The sequence below is a fragment of the Battus philenor genome, unplaced genomic scaffold (assembly GCF_028537555.1).
Source record: "Battus philenor isolate CCGP_79_NKW_IND1 unplaced genomic scaffold, ilBatPhil1.0.hap1 SCAF_24, whole genome shotgun sequence".
Taxonomy (NCBI): domain Eukaryota; kingdom Metazoa; phylum Arthropoda; class Insecta; order Lepidoptera; family Papilionidae; genus Battus; species Battus philenor.
The window spans coordinates 7,277,703-7,298,022 of record NW_027181687.1 but is presented as its reverse complement, the minus strand read 5'-3'; the positions used below and the strand labels follow the sequence as shown (position 1 = coordinate 7,298,022).

The window sequence follows — 20,320 nt, the reverse complement described above, 5'->3', positions numbered from 1 at the left end:
TAACAAAAATTCTTTTAGATAATTATTGACAAACAGACAGGCTAATTAGTTATAGGTGTGAAAGGCAGATAACTATTAAAAAATGAATAATCGTTCTCTACGAGTCACTGAAAACTGTACTGAAATAATTACTGTCTGTCGCGTTCCAATGGAATAAACAAAATTGAAACTTATTTAAGAATGAGCACTTATACAGTCTGATTAAAAACTAATGTAAAATCTTTCTGCTAACAAATGAGCTACATTTTCAACCCTTTAAGGCTTTACACCTATAATCAATGATCCTATTACAGACAAAAACATACATATATGCACATGTGTACCATACGTTTATTTTTATGTACTAATTAAAATACATAATTGTAAACATAACAATAATAAAAAAGAAACATTAAATAATCTTCGATAAAGTTTGCGCTTGCCTGAGAGAAAATAAAGTGACAATAAACATTGTTGTATGAACATCTCTATACGTCGAAATTAATTCATTACTATTTTAATCAATAAAATCAAAAAAAATTTCAAAGAAAATTAAAAACTATACATGCATAGTACATGTATAGTTTTATACAAAAAAAAAATTCTAACAATTTGATAATAGAACACAGTAACATAAACCGATTTATTAATATGCTGTAAGCTGCATAGCGGATAATGAACTCGATACAAAGTATATTATTGTTGTAATATGCACGGTAATAAAGTGATTCAAAAGTATAAGACTCTCGACTGCTGGCGATAGGTCGGCATAGTTTATTGCCTTAAGATGAAGCCACTTTTATTACTTTGTAAGTAGAATTTACTTTGGTTGTATATTTAGAACTCGGGGAGTTACGCTTAGAATATTCCGAACTAGCGTAAAAACAGTGTTCTTTTGTTGTTCTCTACCACTACCCCTGCTCTTTTGGGCTCTCATTGCTGTGTTCCCTGTGATCAGCGAACGTGAAACTCTGGAAATTTAGCTGGAAAGGCCAAACGCTCTGAAGGAACTCCTAACATATACCGAAGCAAGACCTACACTGGAGTCCAAAAGAAAGCGAAAATGTGATCGTCCTAAGCAGTCTTGGGGTCGTAAGATAATTACAGAGGCGGAGCAAATAGTGAAGAGGAGATCCGGGTGTAAACGCGAGGCTCAAGACCGACTCTTTGTAAACGCCCGGGGTAAAGTTTTATCTAGTCTTATATAGTAGACTAAGTCCAGGCCGATGACTTATTTATATATCTGCGTTCATCGTTAACAGCGACGATTTACGTTAGGCGCATATATATGCCCAAAAGTTTTATGTATTGTAAATAATTAAATATGTAATTATTTTTTTATTAATTTCCAGTAAATCTTATCGCGCTGATTGTAGCAGATAAACTAGATTTCGACTGAAATCTGTTTCTCTGTCGCTGTGAACCTACCGCTCCGGTGTGTGCCAACAATTGGATCACTTACGACGGCGAATGTGGCATGCGCTGTCATCAACACCAGTTCGAACGGAAACTATACGTCATATCCAACGGAAGATGCGAAGATATTTTAAGGGGCACACCTAGTGTGACAGCCAGAAAAAAAGGCGATTTTTGGGAATTAATAAAAAAAAAACTAGTGGATCAATCGTTTTAAAATTTTGAGGGTATATTTATACATGTTTTGAGAATACACAGTATAATTTTTGGAATAATATATTAAATATTTTTGAAATAACACGCGATCTCCGGCGGCGTCAAAATAAAAAGGTCCTCCACTGCTGGAGTGATTGCAGCCTTCTCCGTTGATAAAACCTAAAAAAAAAAATTCTCGTTAAACAAAAACATATTGTCTGTACGATGACCCTCGGACGAATCAAAAAATCAAAAATTGACAAAATGGCGGCATGTTGAAAAAAAAAGTTAAATTTTACCCAAAATTTTGGTAGTTTTTGGCCTACCAAAATCCGATTTTTGATCAGATCAAAAAACTGGAGGGTCATCGTATGGAGAACTATATAGAGAAGATGTGAAAAAAATTTGATAGCGATCGGATCATTTGTCTCCGAGTAATCACTCCAGCAAATTCGAAAAATGCTGTTTCGAGAAAAACGCGTTTTAAGATAAAATGATCGTTTTCACTGTTATAAATGGATTAAAGTCATACTTACAGCTAATCTGCTATTTCAGTCCCATATGTTTCACCTTCCTCTTCCTCAAAAAGGGCTTGTTGAGCTGAAGAAGCTGTCCACAAATTTTTAAAACATCCATCAAAAGTTTGATGGTAAAATTTGCTTGCCATTAGTCCGCAAAAAAGTTTGATCCCATTTATTCTGACGTCCAAAAGACGCATCACAGCAACAAGACGTCTTCATTTCAAATGCATTATCGACCTTTGGTCCAGAATTAATGTACGAATTACCACATTCACAAATGATAGCTATTTTAAACCCCAGGCCTCTTGGACTTGCTTAATTAAAAGTAATTTCCTTGTGACAAGTTTTGCACATCACTAAATTGCTGATACCTGGAGGCTCACAATAGAAACCTGAATCCTATTTGCAAAGGTTGGAAAAGACGGTAAACTCCGAACAGTAGCTCAGGTATGTCCCGTAGCCAATGCAACTACCTAACTGCCGAGCGGCTACTCTTTTAAATGGCTGTAACTCAAAAACTATTTAAGATATCGATTCAAAATTTTAGTATGTTATTTTCAAAGGTATAACCTATCGAAATATGAAAATAAAAAAAAAATCAATTTTTTGAAAATTTCACACTAGGTGTGCCCCTTAAAGAATGCAGTAGATGTGCCTAAATAACAATAAATTTCAATTAATATTTATTTTAGTTGTTTTCTTATTGATAATACTACTATAAACATCCGTACAGTCGTGTCTGTAACAGCAAAACATTAAATCACTAAGGGGCCGAACATATTTAGGTTTAAATTTTCCTATATACAGAATTCTTCATTTACCTAACTCAATTGGTAAAGATGTTGATTTTTTTTTTCATAGTTCTGTAACCTCAATTCTGTAACGGCAAACCTCGAAAAACATTTCAGTTAAATGAAGATTTTTCTAGTCTCACGGTCGAATTAACAAGAACTCGTTGCTAAATGTCAAATGCCTAAGGGGTACTACACAGGATTGTATGACATAAGACTATTAGACAGATAATCCTAATAGTGCGTCCATCGTTCGATCATTCGACCATCCAAATACTGATTTATAAACTTTTTGGTTACTTTGCTAAATGGAAACAAAAATCAATCGATCTAAACATAGTTGGATGACGAACTGAGACAATTTTCTCGATACAGTGTCACCAAGAATTTTAAAACAAAATCTCCAAGATTTGTACTCGTCTACTTGAGACATAAAAGAAATAACTAATTTCACGAGCTTAAAAACACTGAATAATACACCATAAAGACCATCACTCACAAGGTTAAAGGTAAAGACAAAATAATTTTATTGTATAATATCATTACAATCTACGAGTATACCAATCAACTTAAAATAAAGTTTAAATTAATTCGTACTTTATTATATTTAAATAAATTAAAGAAATGCTTAATAATAATACTGCAATAATAAAATTTTAAATAACCAACTCTAAATATTAATTTTACTATTTATAAAGTTATAACTAAATAATATTGTGAAAGGTAATAAATGAGTAATTAAAATAATAATATTGTGTTGATTAATAAATAGCTTCATTACATAGACTTATATAAATCGATATTGTGAATGACGAGCCCGACTGCAAACAACTTATTGTAAAGGCCCGAACCGAGACTATGAAAGCTCTAGCTTGATAATTGGGATTTAGGCTAAGTCCCCAGTGCTTGAGGCACCTGTGACTGAATGCGAACGTTAAGTACTCGCATTTAAACACAAACATTTATATTCTCTGTTATTCTTTCCACTAACAGAACAAAAGGTTATTTACCCACACTATAACACCCATTCTTGGGGGCGGCCGCCCGCTCCCTAACCGCGAAAAGCGTGGACGAACCCAGGTTCGAACCGGATCCTTCCTTGAATTGCCTGTAGTTCACGCTGTTCACGTGTAAGTGCTGCCGTCCCAAGGCGTACTTGGGACGGCAGCACATACACATTGTCAACACTACACAGCTCTACTCGCGAAGAGCGCTCTCCTACGCGCGAACGACATCGTGCAACTGGAATGCAAATTCACGGACCCTTCCGCTCCGTGAACTCAGTTCCGAAGAAGTTGTAAAAGCCCCCGGGCCTACATCATCAACTTCAACCGAAACCAACACATTCTTTCCCAATGCTCGAAGAATTTTGTTGTAAAAATTTAAATCAACTCAAAATCGGAATCACCTCTGTGAAATGCATTGAAAAACCTCAGAACATAAACAAGAATCTGGTGTTCCACAATTTTAAGTAAAGAAACTGAACGTACATTTCCTTAACTCATTTTTTCATATTATTTTTCACTTAGGATTGATATAACCAATTCCCCTAAGGACCAATGTGCACATATTGAGGAGAATGCTAGAAGATATCGATTTGATAGAAACTACAATCAAATTCAGCTACTTTATAATGACATCCTTCAAATGCTACGTGGATTCTGAACGCGCTCTGATCTACGAAGAACTTTATATATAGACGGAAATATTTAGGATCGTGTTACAATCTTTCCATGTCTTCAAATTATAATAAAAATTGTCTATTAAACCGTAGTCCATAAGTAGTAGAAACAGAATTACTCACTGCAACGTATTCATCACTATTTCAGACATAGGCTGTCCAATGCTGGCATCACCAAGTCAAAATCAGGCAGTGGACACTCACTGGTGGACAAACCGCTTTTTGATTTCATTTAGGCTATATCTGGTAAAGTGTATATGTATAAATCTGTGTTAAACTATTAAAAGATGTGTTGTTATGGAGTTTGTTCCCGCCCCTTCTCCACAACTATAACACCAAGCGTAGCGTAGAAGAGTCAAAAATAAAAAAGTTAAAAAAAATATATAATACGTTAACAATCACTGATAGTACTTTTAAATGTTCGTATGTCGATTAAACGTATTTTATCTTTACTTTGACCCATATATTCCGAATTAACATATCCTTCATCGTTCTGGGTGACAAGATATCTCAAACTTTCCTTTTTTAGTTTTCGATCTAACATTGAAACTAGTATTTGATTGATCGAAACGTTTAGATCTTGGTTTGTTGTCTCATTAAAAGAGCAACTGTTGAGTTTCTGGCCGGTTTCTTCTCAATAAGTCAGCGTCCCAAGCCTCTGGTAGCGTATTACTTATAATTTTCCAAAAATTGGCGATTCAAAAGCACACGTAAATCCTTACTTGAATAATGATATAACGAATTTAGAATTATTTACGGGTTGGAAGAACCTGCATACAAGATGTGTAATACGCCTCTAAGGAACGACTGTGGAAATGAAAAATGAAAAGCGGCAAGCCAGCAATCTTCCGCTTGATTTAGTTCATTACATTCTACGCTGTGACTTATTACTTATCACCATTTAAAATATGCTAATGATGTATTAAGAGCATGGTTTTGACCATCTAATTTAACGCTACTCGTCACAGGTAATCGAACGAATAATATGGGCTATAAAAATTAGTTTCGGAATTATAAAAAGGCAATACTTCGAGTTATTTCATACTGAATCTCTAACAGCTCTCAAGTTCAATAGATCTCAAGATGAAACTGGTTTTTATATTACGTAAGTAAAATTTTACACTCTTATATTTCGGTACTTGAGTTATGTTTTTTCTTAAATTATAGAAAATACTTCAGTGAGTTACTAATACTGAGCTCAAACAGATTTATAGTGCTACCGAAGCCACTGTACCGCGCCATAGGCATGAGTGCGATGGGAAGGGGTGACACCAGCCGCTCCGTTCCGTCAGTCCGCCGTCCCAACCTAAGACGCGGTTCTGCAATTTCAGCATCGCTATAGTCATGTGTCTCACTCGTTTATTTGCATCCCCAGTTTTTTTATTTATTTATTTTTAATGCTAAAGTGTTTATCTTTCATAGTAAGCCAACACTTCTACAATAGGTTGCACGTGTCTGAATATTAATATCAATAAATTTGTATTTCTTCGCGACGGCTTTCAATTTAGCCAATAATATTCAAAAATTCAACATTTTGAGTTAAGATTTTAAAGACTTTTCATCTCATGTTGGTCCGCGGCGTTATTTGTGCATATGTGTTTCTAATTTGCTTATTAATGTTTTAATAATACAACGGCTGTAATGAGTAAATTGCGCATTCATTTATTTTGTATTGCAATTGGAATCGGCGAGCTTGTAAATACGCTGGATACTGCCCGCTTCCAACAGGTGCTGTTAGAAATCTGAGGAAAGGCTTGTGCCCATCATTAGATGGTTACGACCGAAATGATGATGATGAATATGTATGGCCAAAATTTAGTATCATGACCTAAATAGTATATATTCAAAATTTCTTATACCCTCATTCCTTTATAGTTTTTGAAATTTCTAGAAAATACACGAAAGTTAAACTATCACATGTATTATATCGGTTACACAATATTTAATGAAATAAATAATAAAAACAATAAGGAAAAAACATTAATCGATATAAATATCCGTCGATGACGGGCTGAGAAGGCTTGCTCGATACGATGTCACTAATAGTTATAAAACAGAAACTCCTGTTTGTACTAGTCTACCTGAGGTATAAGAAAAATGACTAATAATGCCACCAGCATTGCGAAGTGCTCTAATTAATCACCACTACTGTATCCATAGACCGCCTGAAACTGGCATAAACATTTCAAGAGACTAAAAATCCCACCTAGGAATACGAAAGAGAAAATAAGGAACTCAGGCAGACCAGATCAGGACGCAGAATAAAATCACAAATTATTATCGCCCATAAAACGGTCTTCTGTTAAGGACGTCAAAATACGATAAATGCTGGTCATATCCAACCGGTCTTACTACTACTTATAAAATTTGACGTACTGCGGCCGAAACGATGACGATGAAGAAAGTGTAATAATTAAAATTAGGAAATAAATCAGAGAAGTAAAAAGTATATCATATTGTCTGCTGCTAAATGGTAGATTTCAAGTGTTAAAAGAGATAAAAAAAGAATCTCTTTGCAAAATTCTCATAATTAACCTATTTCATTTCCAGTGTCATTAGTGTCTCTCGTTTTCGCACGACCGTGGTCAACATCATCACCGTTTGTATGCATGTGCCCACCAGAGCCGCCCATCTGCGCAAACAACCTCCATACTTACTACGGCGCTTGCAACATGCGCTGCGCCAACCCCAACCTCTACGTACTACATGAGGGACCATGTAGGAATCCGCAGTAACATTCTAATAAATAAATCTATGACGTGAAACTGTTCTGTTTTACTTTAATTTTTTATTGTAATGTTTATCATTAAGGTATGGCTCGCGAAAAAAAAATTATATTGGTTCGTTTATTAATAAGTTTGCTCACCTCTGGGTCAGTGTAATGGCTCGAGCTCTTTACTCAATTTTTTAACTTAATGTAGAGATCTAGATTAAACATCATCTAGATCTAGATTTAACTCTCAGATACCTCAAATCCAATAAAGCTGTGAATGCCAACGGAGAAACAAAATAGGAGGTATTGAAAGAGTAATAGTAAAGAGATATGCAAATAACAATCCATGGCACTAGGAGAGTGATTTATTTGGTAATATTTGTATGTGCAAACAGTTAAGAGATTCTATTTGCGTGACGTTTTTCAAATAATGTATATAAATTTTAATGCAAAATAAAAACAAAAAACTATTTTATATGACGTTTGGAAGTGTTTTCTCGATACAAACAGATAAATATCAGTCGAAATCGATGAAGAAGCAGTATATAGTTTTCTAATCGGAGACCACCGTCTAAATCGGTGGTCATTTTTGATTAATTGTTTCGGTTTAGTATGTTTCATCTTTTTTATAATTAATTTTATAACAATACATTGATGATAAAAACTATAAAATGAATTCAACTTTAAAAATGATTGTCTGTTCACATAATCATGTAACTGAAATATAGATTTAATATAATATAAACTTTAAAAGGTACATGGCTCTAAATTATCGAAATTTAAAATTATTCGATTTAATAAACAATACTGAAATATTATATTTCAGCATTATTTGTAAGTAATTTGGTGCAATACAGTAATATTCAAAATGTGGGAAGCATATTCCTCACATTTGCTTTTAAGATACTTATAAAATATTTTATTAATAAAGCGAAACAACAAAACATCATTTCATCCAAAAAATGTAACAGGTTACATTCGTTCGTCTATGGATCTTCGTATTAATTAGGCCTTCGCCCACGGCGACTTTTTAAGCGTTCAAAAAACGCGCTACAGCATCGTATTTGCAACGCGCTACTGCATCATGACGGGGACAGAAAGGTGGCGCGTGAATGGAGAATCGAGCGTCGTTGCAAGTATTTTAGTATTTTAACACATTCCATGCCGTGTGGGGTATCACCCTTGCGCTCCGTGAACTCAATACCGATGAAGCTGTAAAAACCTTAAGGCTAACAGCATTAACATCTTCAGAAACAATAGAATACAATGTGGGGTGTATACGACCCCCGCCGCACTTTCATTCAGGCCCTTTGCAGTTCACATTCGAAAACAAAGGAATCTTAAACAAATGAATTGTTGAATCGAATATAGACAACTTCAAATCACGTATGCGCATACGTAATGCATATTAAGATTTATAACTTTTTCCCGCTAATTATAGTTTTGCAGTATTGAAAGTGTAAAGCATACGTCTCCAACGACTTTTTCACTTTTTACAGTGTAGGTTACATACGCTCCACGCGGCCTGAATGGAAAATCATCAAAAGTTGCCGTGGCACGGAACGTGTTACACGTTGTTACTCAATGTCCACAATCTTTCATTATTAAATGGTTGCATCCAATATTGACGCCGCTTCCTTTGCTCAAGTAAAAGCAGCACCAAAGAAAACGTAACAAATAATCATTTCTCATCGGATTCCATCTAGTATTTGTAGCGATTGCAGGTTTTTTGACGTTAGTGTATCACTATAAAAATTCACTGAGGGCTAGGGGCCTCAGATATCGTAGCGAAATGCCGAGCATAGGCCTCTCCGTGGCTTGTAGAGCGAATGTCAGCATGCCAGGCTCTAAGTGAAAGACCAATTTAACTGTCGTAAGTCATTGCCTCGCAGGTGGAAGTTCTATGCGATAAAGGAACGACAACATATTGCAATTTTAAAATTAAATATATAATGCGGTCAACCAACACTCTTTCGCTATATTTCCAACATTACATATTTTACTATGGCTTATAATTTATCACCGTTTAAAACATATTATTAATGTAATTAGCGCACGGTTTCGCCCCTAATGTAGTTTAACGCTATTCGCTATAAGTAATCAATCGAATAATATGGGCTATAAAAATACTTTACAGAGTTATAAAAATGCAACAGTGATTACACACTGAATACGTAATAGCTCTCAAGTCGAATAGATCTCAGATGAAAGTGGCTTGCTTTTATATTATTTTAGTAAATCTTTTTTACACATAACTCGATACTATGATAAACAGATTACGCATACCCATATTCGAACGTATTATAATATAAAAAACTGGGTAATAGTGCTACCAAAATCGCTGTGCCGCGCTTAAGGTATGCGCGCGTGGAGTGGAGGGGCGGGCGGTCGAGGAATATCAGCCGCTGCGTTTCGACAGTCCACCGTCAACTCTCATGGTATTTGTTTCTACTCCCCCCATCTAGACGTTTTTACTTAAGGTGGGGTACAGCGGTTTCGGTAGCATTATCTAGATATCTGTCTCACATTTGTATACTAGAAATTTTTATACAAAAATGCTTTCTAAAATTAGAATCTCTATAGCAAAAATGTATACTTCTTCTTGATGGTTAATATCGTTCATTTTCTTGCTATTAACTGTATTTTACAATCATTTTCATCACTATTGTCATTTCAACCATAACACAAAAATTCAACGAACCATTTTTTACAGAGGGAATTACGCCGCTCTTACAAACGGTCTTATGGGAAATGTATGTACTATGCTCATATATAGAATTGAACATCCTGTGGCTTAAATTATGATACTGACTTAGATAAACTACTGACTTAATAAGTTAGAAATCTACAGAAGTTAAATAAAGGATATATAGTCTGCCGCTAAATAGCAGAACATTTCACGAGAGAGGAAGAAAAAACTCTTTGAAAACTTCACATAACTAATGGCTTTATTTACAGGGTAATTTGTGTATCTCTTGTTTGCACTACCGTAGTCGACATCATCACTGAATATGTGCATGGGTTTGTGCCCTTCAGAGCGTCGCGTCTGCGCAAGCAACGGCCAAACTTATACGTATTGTCAAATGCGCTGCACCAAACCAAACCTCTACGTACTTCACGAGGGAGCATGTAAACTGATACGCAATACTTCAACGAACCTATGATATTGTGGTAAAGTTTTGTTTTAATTATATTTTTTACTGCCATGTACAATTTCGTTTGTTGACTCATTTCACGGTCGATATTATAATTTACCTACAAATCGAACATTGTTAAACTTCATTTAAAAAGAGCAAATGTTAAGTTTCTGGTCGGCTCTTCACAACAGATCAGTATTTTAAGCTAGTGGTACAGTGCGAGTAAATGCTTATTTCGATCCGAATATTTTAAATTTTGAATTTGAATGTTGTTTCTCCCGGCATTTACAAGTGTGAGTTTAATGTGCTTACCAAAGACATCTACAGTCACTAACTCATATAACTTACTGAAGAAACTCGACTCGAGAGTACACATTGTTTTGCGCAATGGATAATATACTAAAAACTATGTTCATCATTATTCCAAACGTAAGCCATCCACTGCTGATACTGCTGGATATATGCCTGTCTCAGATTTCCAACAAGCCAGGTTGAATAGGGGTCTGCGTCCAGTGCCTTCTAAAGACCTCAACAAGGCCGTCCATTCACCTTATGTGTGAACGTCCAACGCTGCGCTTAACAATCTATGGTCTCTACTCCAAAACCATCAGGGCCCAACGGCCATCCTTTCTGCGTTCTACATTTACAATATTACAACGTTTTGGCAAGAAAGTTTTAAAGCTGCAATAAATTCGATTTGATTTAAACGACCAAATAAACTAGACATGTTATGATATCATAGAAAGAAATGAAGAAAGAAAATAAAGTTTATTGTTGGCTTACAGTTATTATAAGTAAATTATTCATCACTTCACCAAAATTTCTTAATTATAACAAGCAGAATATTATAAAAAAAAGTAGAAATACCAACAATGAGAAGCCAAACTCAGCTACATACTGCAATCTAGCTTAGGCCGACCTCAGCACTGACTTTCAGCAAGGAAACCAGTTATTTGATTGCTTAATTTTTTATATTCAGTGGTTACTGCTCGAAATATCAATTAAAGGGTTTTGAGGAGAGAATAAAAATGTAAAAAAGATTATGAAAATAAAATATTGAATTTTCAGCATTGGATGGTAAATTCAAATTAACAATATGAATATTATGGTTTTTGAAGTAGCTATAAATTTAGTTTACAACAGCATTCAAAGCTCAGTTTAGGTTGATAGCGGCGGTTGAGTTATACTTTCGACTTAGACTGTAGTTTACTTCTTGAATATTCTATTTTATAGGCAAAGCTTTGCACTAGAATTCGTTCGGCTAACATTATATAAACAATAAACGCATTATAAAGCAATAAACACTGCAGTTATAATGTTATTAAAGTCTTGTTTTTACTCGAACCGTAAAACCATTTACCTGTATTAATACTGTAAAGTTGGAATAATTTTTGCATGTACTATTCAACTTTATATATATCCTACAGGAATTTACACATAAATATATCATGACCTTTTTGTTTATTTTTTATAAAAATCTTGAGATTGATGAGATCTTAACACATACAAGTAAACTTCTACAAAAGTAACCGATCAATAACTCGCACAAATATTAAGTTGAATTTTTTTTCTTAAATTGAACATGTAAGCTTATAATAGAATCTCTTTGGCTGTGCTACTTTTTAAGTCTGTTTTTGATGTCACTAATAAAGTTATATTTACATGTATAAAATCTAGTTACTAAAATTTTAGATTGTTTTAATTTGCTTTTATTTTCATCAGAATTAATGAATCTAATGAAAAAAAAAATAACACATTTTATAATTTTTCACACAACAGAAAATGTACATGCTCATACAGGATTGCAATGAAAATGTATTCCTGTTAATACAAAAGTCTTGCCAATAATATAAATTCTAAAATACTTGTACCTAAGTTCTATAACACAAAACAAGCACCAAAAATACCTATGCATAACAAAAAAAAAAGATTTTCAGTAAATATTGTTATCAATATAGCTAAAATAATATTAATAATGCATTAAATATGCCAAAATATGAAATCAATTTGTTACAGATTTTTACTAATAAAGCATTGTTTTACCATAATCACAATGCTATAACATATAAAAGTCATGGTCAATACAATACAAAGAATCAAGATATCAGATTTAGTACACAGTAAAACATTATATTAAGCTTAATGGAGATCAATGTGCAAGCTAAGCAAGAAATAACCTGTTTTTCTTATACATTGGTTTAGCAAATAAGCTGGCTGGAAGATTGTGTAAACATCTGATGTCCTATCCAAGAACAACAAATAAAGAACTCAAAGGACATTGGATAATGTAAGCTTTAATTTTCACTTTTGATCCAGGATAATCAATCCTCAACAAGGTTCTAGCCTAGACTCAAGGAAAATCCCTCTCCATTATAAATAGAGTCCCAAAATCAGCTCTTAAAAACTTTAACACATATATTATGTTTTTTTTTTTTTTTTAAATAAGTTTAATAATAAAATTTGACTAACTTACTTCTAAACTTTAAAGTAAATAGTTTTGAAATGCTATGAAATTCTTCACATTAGAGAATTAACTTTTTAGTAAACATACTATTTTGAATTTGTTAACAAATATCTTTATAAAAATGATAGGCATACTGATGCACCGCAAAGGCCATCCCCAACAAGCAAAAGGTTAAGATCAGGCTCTTCAAATTATGCTACCAACAAATGCTAAGTTATTTTGGTCACATTGCTATTGGGTATAAGTAGACAGCAAAAAAAAAATATGGTGATCACCTACTTGCTGCTCTAACCAAATCAAATAACTAAAAGGATTTTCCATTATTCCCTGGAGGAAAACAGAAAATAGAATATTACAGAGAAAGCTTGTCATTGATTCCGTCAAGGTGTTTCAAAGACACAGGTTTCAGAAATGAATTTTAAGTATGAGATTATAAGGTAACTGTTTAAGACTAAAGAAAAAAAATGTTTAACCTTGATATATGCTCCATACTTGATAAAAATAAAAAAAAAAAACAATGAAGAGATCACTTACCCCATCTATAATCTGACTAAAGTGTACAGCAACACTGGCACTGGTAATATTTGGAAACTTGCTGGATGAGTGTATCAAAACTGAAATCTTTTTTGACCGGATTTTTGTAGCCCGATATCCAAACACAAAAAGCATTGAATCTATCACATTGCTTTTACCACTTCCATTAGGTCCAATGATTGCCGAAAAACTCTGTGAAACATAAACATAAATAATTTAATACTCAAACTAATACAAATTGTAAGTGACAAACAGCATACACCAGTCATTAAATAAGACTTATTTGTTAAAAGTATTCATAACACAAGTATTAAATTCAATAGTACCTTGTCCAGTAAGGTCAGTAAACCAATTCTATTTCAGATAATAAGAGACATCACTTCATAATTTTCAAACTTGGAATATGAATTTGATATTCAGAAAACATAAAATAGAGGTAAGAAAATATAATGTAAAAAAAGTTAATGGTTAACCTTATGAAAAGGGCCCAATGTTTGTACTCCAGCATAACTTTTAAAATTATTGTTTACAATATGGGTAATAATTAATCTTGGACCATTAGCATCGAAAGTAAGAGCTGGCTTAGGCGCTGGTGGTATGTAAATATCTCCTACTCGAACACCACCTTCTTCATCGTCAGATATGTGATCAATTTCATCATTCATTGGCTCGCTGTTACTACTTGGTTCTCCATTCCGAGTTTCAGAAGAATTTTCATCTACTTCCATTGGTTCATCTTCACCTCCTTTTTTCTTTGTTTTCTGCATAATTTATTGTGTACTGGATGTAATATTAACTAGTTATCATACTATTTAACGCTACGGTTCGTAAATATTTTGAACAGTGACCGTTCGACTTTATGACAGTTACAAATAAATAGGTAAAAAAGGCGGCAAGGAAAGTATGCAACATTATTAGATGTCATATAAGAAGTTTTAACAAGCACTTTTTTAAATCACTGTGAACAATAAATTTAATAAAATTATTTTTTTATCGTTTTTATAGCATAATATTGAATAAGGCGTGAGGTAAATGATTCTGATTGTACTGAGATTATTTAATTATCATAGTCGGTATTCTCCTGGTATTTATGTTTACTTATTGTTATTTCATTTCCCTAAATTTTAATTAAATGTTGCTCTAATTTTTACGATAGTGATAATAGCATATGAAAGCATGCTTCTGGCATATTTAATAAAGATGCCATTTTATGAGGCTATTTATTTTTGATTTATTTTATACAACTATGCTTGTAAAAAAAGGAGTATTTTAAAGTAGAAAAAAAGAATAATTAATTTAGTTAACTTTTATCACTTAAAAAGAGAAAAAATCTTTTAATATGGTATGTTTTATTATTTAAGTTGTTAATTATACGATATGTCAAAGTCAAATGATTTGTCAAACATAGGCCACTGTGGTCGCCTGAAAAATGGCGAACCGAACGGTTAAAGACGCTAAGTCTATTCGCGGCACAAATCCCCAATACCTAGTAGAAAAGATCATCAGATCGCGTATATACGACTCAAAGTATTGGAAGGAAGAATGTTTCGCTCTAACGGCAGAATTACTTGTCGACAAAGCTATGGCATTACGTTATGTAGGAGGAGTGCATGGCGGTTTCATCTATCCCACTCCGTTTTTATGTTTAGTTTTGAAAATGCTACAGATACAACCTGAAAAAGACATTGTAGTAGAGTTTATTAAAAATGAAGAATTTAAATACGTTCGTGCGTTAGGTGCGTTCTACATGAGACTTACAGGAACCTCTGTTGATTGCTACAAGTATTTGGAGCCTCTGTACAACGATAATAGAAAACTAAGAAGACAAAATCGCGAAGGGCAATTTGAAATAGTGCACATGGATGAGTTTATTGATGAATTACTCAGAGAAGAGCGGCTGTGTGACGTTATCTTGCCGAGAATACAAAAAAGACATATTTTAGAAGAAAATAATGAATTGGATCCTAAAATATCAGCCTTAGATGATGATCTAGACGAAGACATGCCATCCGAAGAAGAGAACGTAGACACCGAAGCCAAAGAAAATAGAAGAGAGAAAGACAGACGGGACAGAGATAGGAGAAGAGATAGGTATGAATTTTGTTCTAAACAAATTAATAAAAGTAGGCTACTAATCAAGAAACTCTCGGGAACAGTGGAAAAACTATGTTTTCATAATTTAAATTTATAAAAATGCTGTACCATATTTGCCAGGAGACCAATCTGTCGTTTGTAAGGTGCAGATATGCACTATTTCTCTTCTCAATCTTATAGCTTCCAATATTGATTTTTCATTTCTTTGTTTATGATTTAATGTCTGACTTATGCCTTATAGGCACTCTCTACCAAACTAGTGCAGCGAGTAACTACACAGATGGATAAATTTATTACTAAAATAATGCTAAATGTAATAAAAACTGTATACAAAATATTCATAGTAAAAACATATTACCTAATTAATAATAAACATTTACTGAAATAAGAGTATATAATATACACAGAAATTATACATGCATGTACTATATGATTTGAAATTGGAGAAGGGTTATGTCAATTCTTCCAACAATAAGTCTTAAAACTTTTATTTAATGGTTTGCTTACTTCTTACTTATTCCTAGGGAATAAGATTTTATGTCATATCTATTATAAAGCATGTCTTTGCGTTGATTCTTATTCAATTTCATTATTTCTAAATCAAACATTTGTTATTCCATTGATAAACAAACTGGAACCGCATTTTTTGTCAAGCAAGTTGCTACCCAACTCATCATCTGTCTGTTACAACTGCTTGCAAAACAGTGGTTAATCACTATATTAACTCTTTAGCCTAATATAGTATAGAAATATTACAAGATAAAAGCCAGTATACAAAATAGAAAAAGTTATTAATGACAAAACCTTAGATATCACAAATCCTGTGCTAATATGAAACAATAAGAATGTTATTTTCATTTTATCATTTTAAAAGAGTATGCTGAATTTAAATTGGCTTCAAAGGGTGCTTTTGTTTAGGCTACCAAATATAAAATAATTTAGCAATTGTTTTTGGAAAATATGTTAGCTGTTTAAAGGTCCTTAAAAAGGGCAGCCCTGTACCTGGCTGCATTCAATTGCTAGTCCGACTTAACCCTACACACAGTGAAGATTTTGTCAAACTGACCCACATCAGATTATAGTCTGTTTTATTTGTACAAATTTTAGTCTATTGCATATTTATCTATGACATATCTATCGTCCTGATGCTTTTTTGTTAAATTCATAGCAGTTGGCCTACAGCATGCTTTTCTTAGATGGTTTTACTAATTTATTATTATTTTTTATATTTGTTTTGAAACAATCATTTATTAATTTTATATTGGTAACAAAGTTAGTTTTAAACCCATTCATTGACTGAAAACTAATTTATTATTTGCTGCATTTACAGATCACGCGATCGAGAACGACGGGACAAAGATCGTAAACGTGAACGTTCCAGAAGTAGAGAACGCGATCGTAGGCGAGAAAGAGAAAAAGAACGTGACAGAGAACGAGAGAAAGAAAGAGAAAGGGAAAAGGAGAAGGAGAGAGAGAAGGAACGTGAAAGGGAGAAGGAGAGGGAAAGAGATCGTTTACGAGAAAGGGAAAAAGATAGAAGAGATAGGGATAGACATGAAACTGACAGAAGACGAGATAGGGGTGGTAGATATTAGTGTTAAGTTTATTTTAATAAATGATTTACAACAATTTATATAGTATTTTAAATATCTCTCTGGTCTCACTTTATGCAAAACATCAGGACATTTTTTTTAAATGTGAGGAATAGAAACTACCGCCGTCACTTTTACTCTAGGCCTGTGATTAACAACTTTGACCTATGATACTTTAATTTTCTTTACGGAATATTGTTGATAAAATTTAACTTTTGGACTCTAGGAGTGAAAGAAATGCACAAGTGGATAAAAGTGCATACATTACTTTCACTCATATGATTATTGGTCTGTGAATCCAAAATTGTAATATCTTTTACATTGTGTTAGATAATTTCCATAGAATCTTTGATGGTCATACCTGCTAGAATGGCATTTATCTTTACAATTCTTTGGGTGAATTGAAAAGCGCATTTTATGCATAGTTTTTTCTGTTACAATTGAATTTGTATCAATCAATGTGTCTCAAAATCCATAAGTAAACAACATATCTATACAAGAATTTTATGATTTTTTTATCAGGTATAAATTATAGCAGTTATTGGTATCATATCGTCTTATTATTTCATTTATTTATTTAAAAAATACACACCAGAAACAGATACATTAAAGTAATACAATTCTGTATAATAACAATTAAAAATTTTAATTAATGCACATGTTTATTTAAATATGGACATAATTCTCAGTATTTATTATATACAACAGGAACTATATAATCAGGTTAAGATTCAATAAATACATATAATATAATAACAAACAATCATGATTCATCTTTATCTAGCAAATGTGGCAAAACTTATTTGGAACTTGCATAGCAATGTACCAAAAATGTTTAGACTAAGCAACTTAGCATTGAAATCATTGTACACTCTAACAATGGGCCTTTAGACCGTTATTTGATATGAAAGGCTTTTTGAATAGAATATCTAAGCAATCTGCATGGAACTGAGAAGTTGATCAGATTAAGAATATCGCTGTATTTAATAATGCCATTTAGTAATTTATACAAAAAAATCTGTTATTTTTAGTTTATCAGTTATTCTCGCTGAGAAAATTCAATGCACTGCTAGACCTTTTATGTCAATTATCTAGAATCTACTAACTCTTAGACTCGTTTGCTAATTCTAAATTCTGAAGATTCTAATCCTGAAATTCTTCAGTGTGGAGATTCTTTCATTTCATCATCATTGGTAAATGCTATTCCTGAATAAAAAAATTGTGAACTACATATAGTTATTATTTCTTAGAAAAGTGTTAGCACTGGAGGCTGGTAGAAGAAACTACATCGTTTTTATCATTAGAAGAGAAAAACTCTTAATGTGTGACAGAACTGTATGTTGTAGATCAGTACATTATGCTTGTGGAGTAAAGGAGGTGCATTAACTGACTGCAAAGCCATTTGATTTTCCTTTGTAACTGGTTCTCGCTGACCTCAAGCAGGAAATGGGGGCAGATTTACACCTTGATTAATATCAAAGAGGTCAAGAAGTAAGTCCTGCTGCAAGAGAATACCCCTCACAAAACTATGTAAAGAGAGATGCTTGCTTAAAATAGATTCAGGTATGGTTACACCACAATTAAAACAACAAGAAGTAATCAGTTATTTTTGTTAAACAAAATAATTATTTACAACATCGTTTTTAATTTCATATATACCTCATACATTACATTAATAATGACGCTAAAAAAATATTGGGGCTATAGTTACAAAAAACAATAAAATAGTTATATATTTTTTTACATAATCTACTAACTATTGAATACATATGCATCATTATTAGAATATTTTTAAGTTTAAAAACATAAATAATATATTAATAATAAATACTATAATGTTACATGGAATATGTACATGATTTTCGTGATATTAGGGATAAAAATGATGAAAAATTCATTAAAATTATATAAGTGCAGCCAATGGTCATTGGGGCCGTAAGATTCTTCACTAGGACATAATCAAAGTGAATGAATGGACAATGAATGAGTGAAGAAATATGAGTACTTATAAAATGAATCGATAACATAATATTTAAAAGTGAAATTTGTATTATAAATACATTGGGAAGGAATGTTATCCATATCAGCTACATATTTTGTCCTGAAAACAAAAACATTAAGGCATATCATCTAAATGTAAGTACACTGCTTGCATAATATATGAGTATTGGCAAAACCCTATCATACTCGAAACTAGCAATATTGATTGAAAACAAAACCGCTTTGTAATACATCAGACAGAGATAAGCTTCATTCACTGTAATTAGTAAACAGTCCATACTGTAATTATTTCAGTCTTAAGTCCAGGTCTTAGTAAAAAAAATATAGTTTTGACTCTGACTAATAATAGAAAATAAAGCGACAATAAAATTTTACAAATATATTAAATCCAATATGGTAATATTTTCAGTGACGCAATGTTAAAATTATTACAGATACCACATTATAGGTTAAGCATAAGTAATTTATTTAATAAGACAAGCAATATTGAAGATACAGAACAAAATATGATATTTATACTAAGTCTGCGTTGATTCTTCTTACTTAATGTCGTAACAACCGATCTGTCCCGTTTGAGGCTACCCCGCTACCATCAAGCGGCAGCGTGATGCTATTTACTACCAGCGCCATCTATCGTCGCGTTCTGATATATATGTGTGTGTGTGTGTGTGTGTATTTTAGTATACATACCTTATTTAATGAGATTGATGAACAAAAAATTAACATACATATCAGGCCAAAAATTCAAAATAAATTTAATATTATAAATAACCACTTTCGTAGCCTTTTTTATAATATTTTCTATAGCGATGTATATTCATCTAAAGTGGAAGGGTTGGATAAATGAACTTTTGTATAAAAATCAAATCCGGCATGCGAATCGGAGGAATGGTCTACCTACAAACTACAAAAGGAGTAACAAATTATCCATAATTTATTACCTGGTTATATTCCAGATTACATTACAATATTGTCTTCTTTGAGCAACAATGAGATATATCTTCACTTTTTTTTTGCTCGTAAATATAATACTTAATATATTAAATTTTTGTGTCGATATTAAGCCTCTTATTTTGCAACGAACTAATATGACGGATTTTTAATTTCACACATAAATTTTACAAAAATATTACTTCATGGGTCTAAAAAGTGCATTATTTAATGAAAAATAGGAGCGTGACATGGAGACGTTAGCGACAACG

At 32.7% G+C, this 20,320-nt stretch overlaps 2 protein-coding genes and 1 long non-coding RNA gene across 3 annotated transcripts in view; 2 read left to right on the top strand and 1 right to left on the bottom strand.

The window, feature by feature from the left end:
• Positions 1–14,303, bottom strand: part of glu (structural maintenance of chromosomes 4-like protein gluon) — a 36,413-nt gene extending 22,110 nt beyond the window's left edge. Inside the window, exons 1-2 of the mRNA XM_068768105.1 lie at positions 13,905–14,303; positions 13,432–13,623 (exon numbers count right to left, since the gene is read on the bottom strand). Coding sequence (XP_068624206.1) covers positions 13,432–13,623; positions 13,905–14,198 — 486 coding nt within the window. The 5' untranslated portion in view covers positions 14,199–14,303. The remainder of the gene's footprint in view (positions 1–13,431; positions 13,624–13,904) is intronic.
• Positions 5,476–7,348, top strand: LOC137924687 (uncharacterized). The gene is made up of 2 exons (XR_011107598.1): positions 5,476–5,688; positions 7,134–7,348. It is a non-coding gene; the product is annotated as an uncharacterized lncRNA (long non-coding RNA).
• A 503-nt stretch (positions 14,304–14,806) lies between the features above and the next one.
• On the top strand, positions 14,807–17,280 carry Prp38 (pre-mRNA processing factor 38). The gene is made up of 2 exons (XM_068768052.1): positions 14,807–15,522; positions 16,856–17,280. Exons 1-2 carry the CDS (start codon positions 14,861–14,863, stop codon positions 17,118–17,120), a joined length of 927 nt encoding a protein of 308 aa, XP_068624153.1. The 5' UTR covers positions 14,807–14,860; the 3' UTR covers positions 17,121–17,280.
• The last annotated feature ends 3,040 nt before the right edge of the window (positions 17,281–20,320 follow it).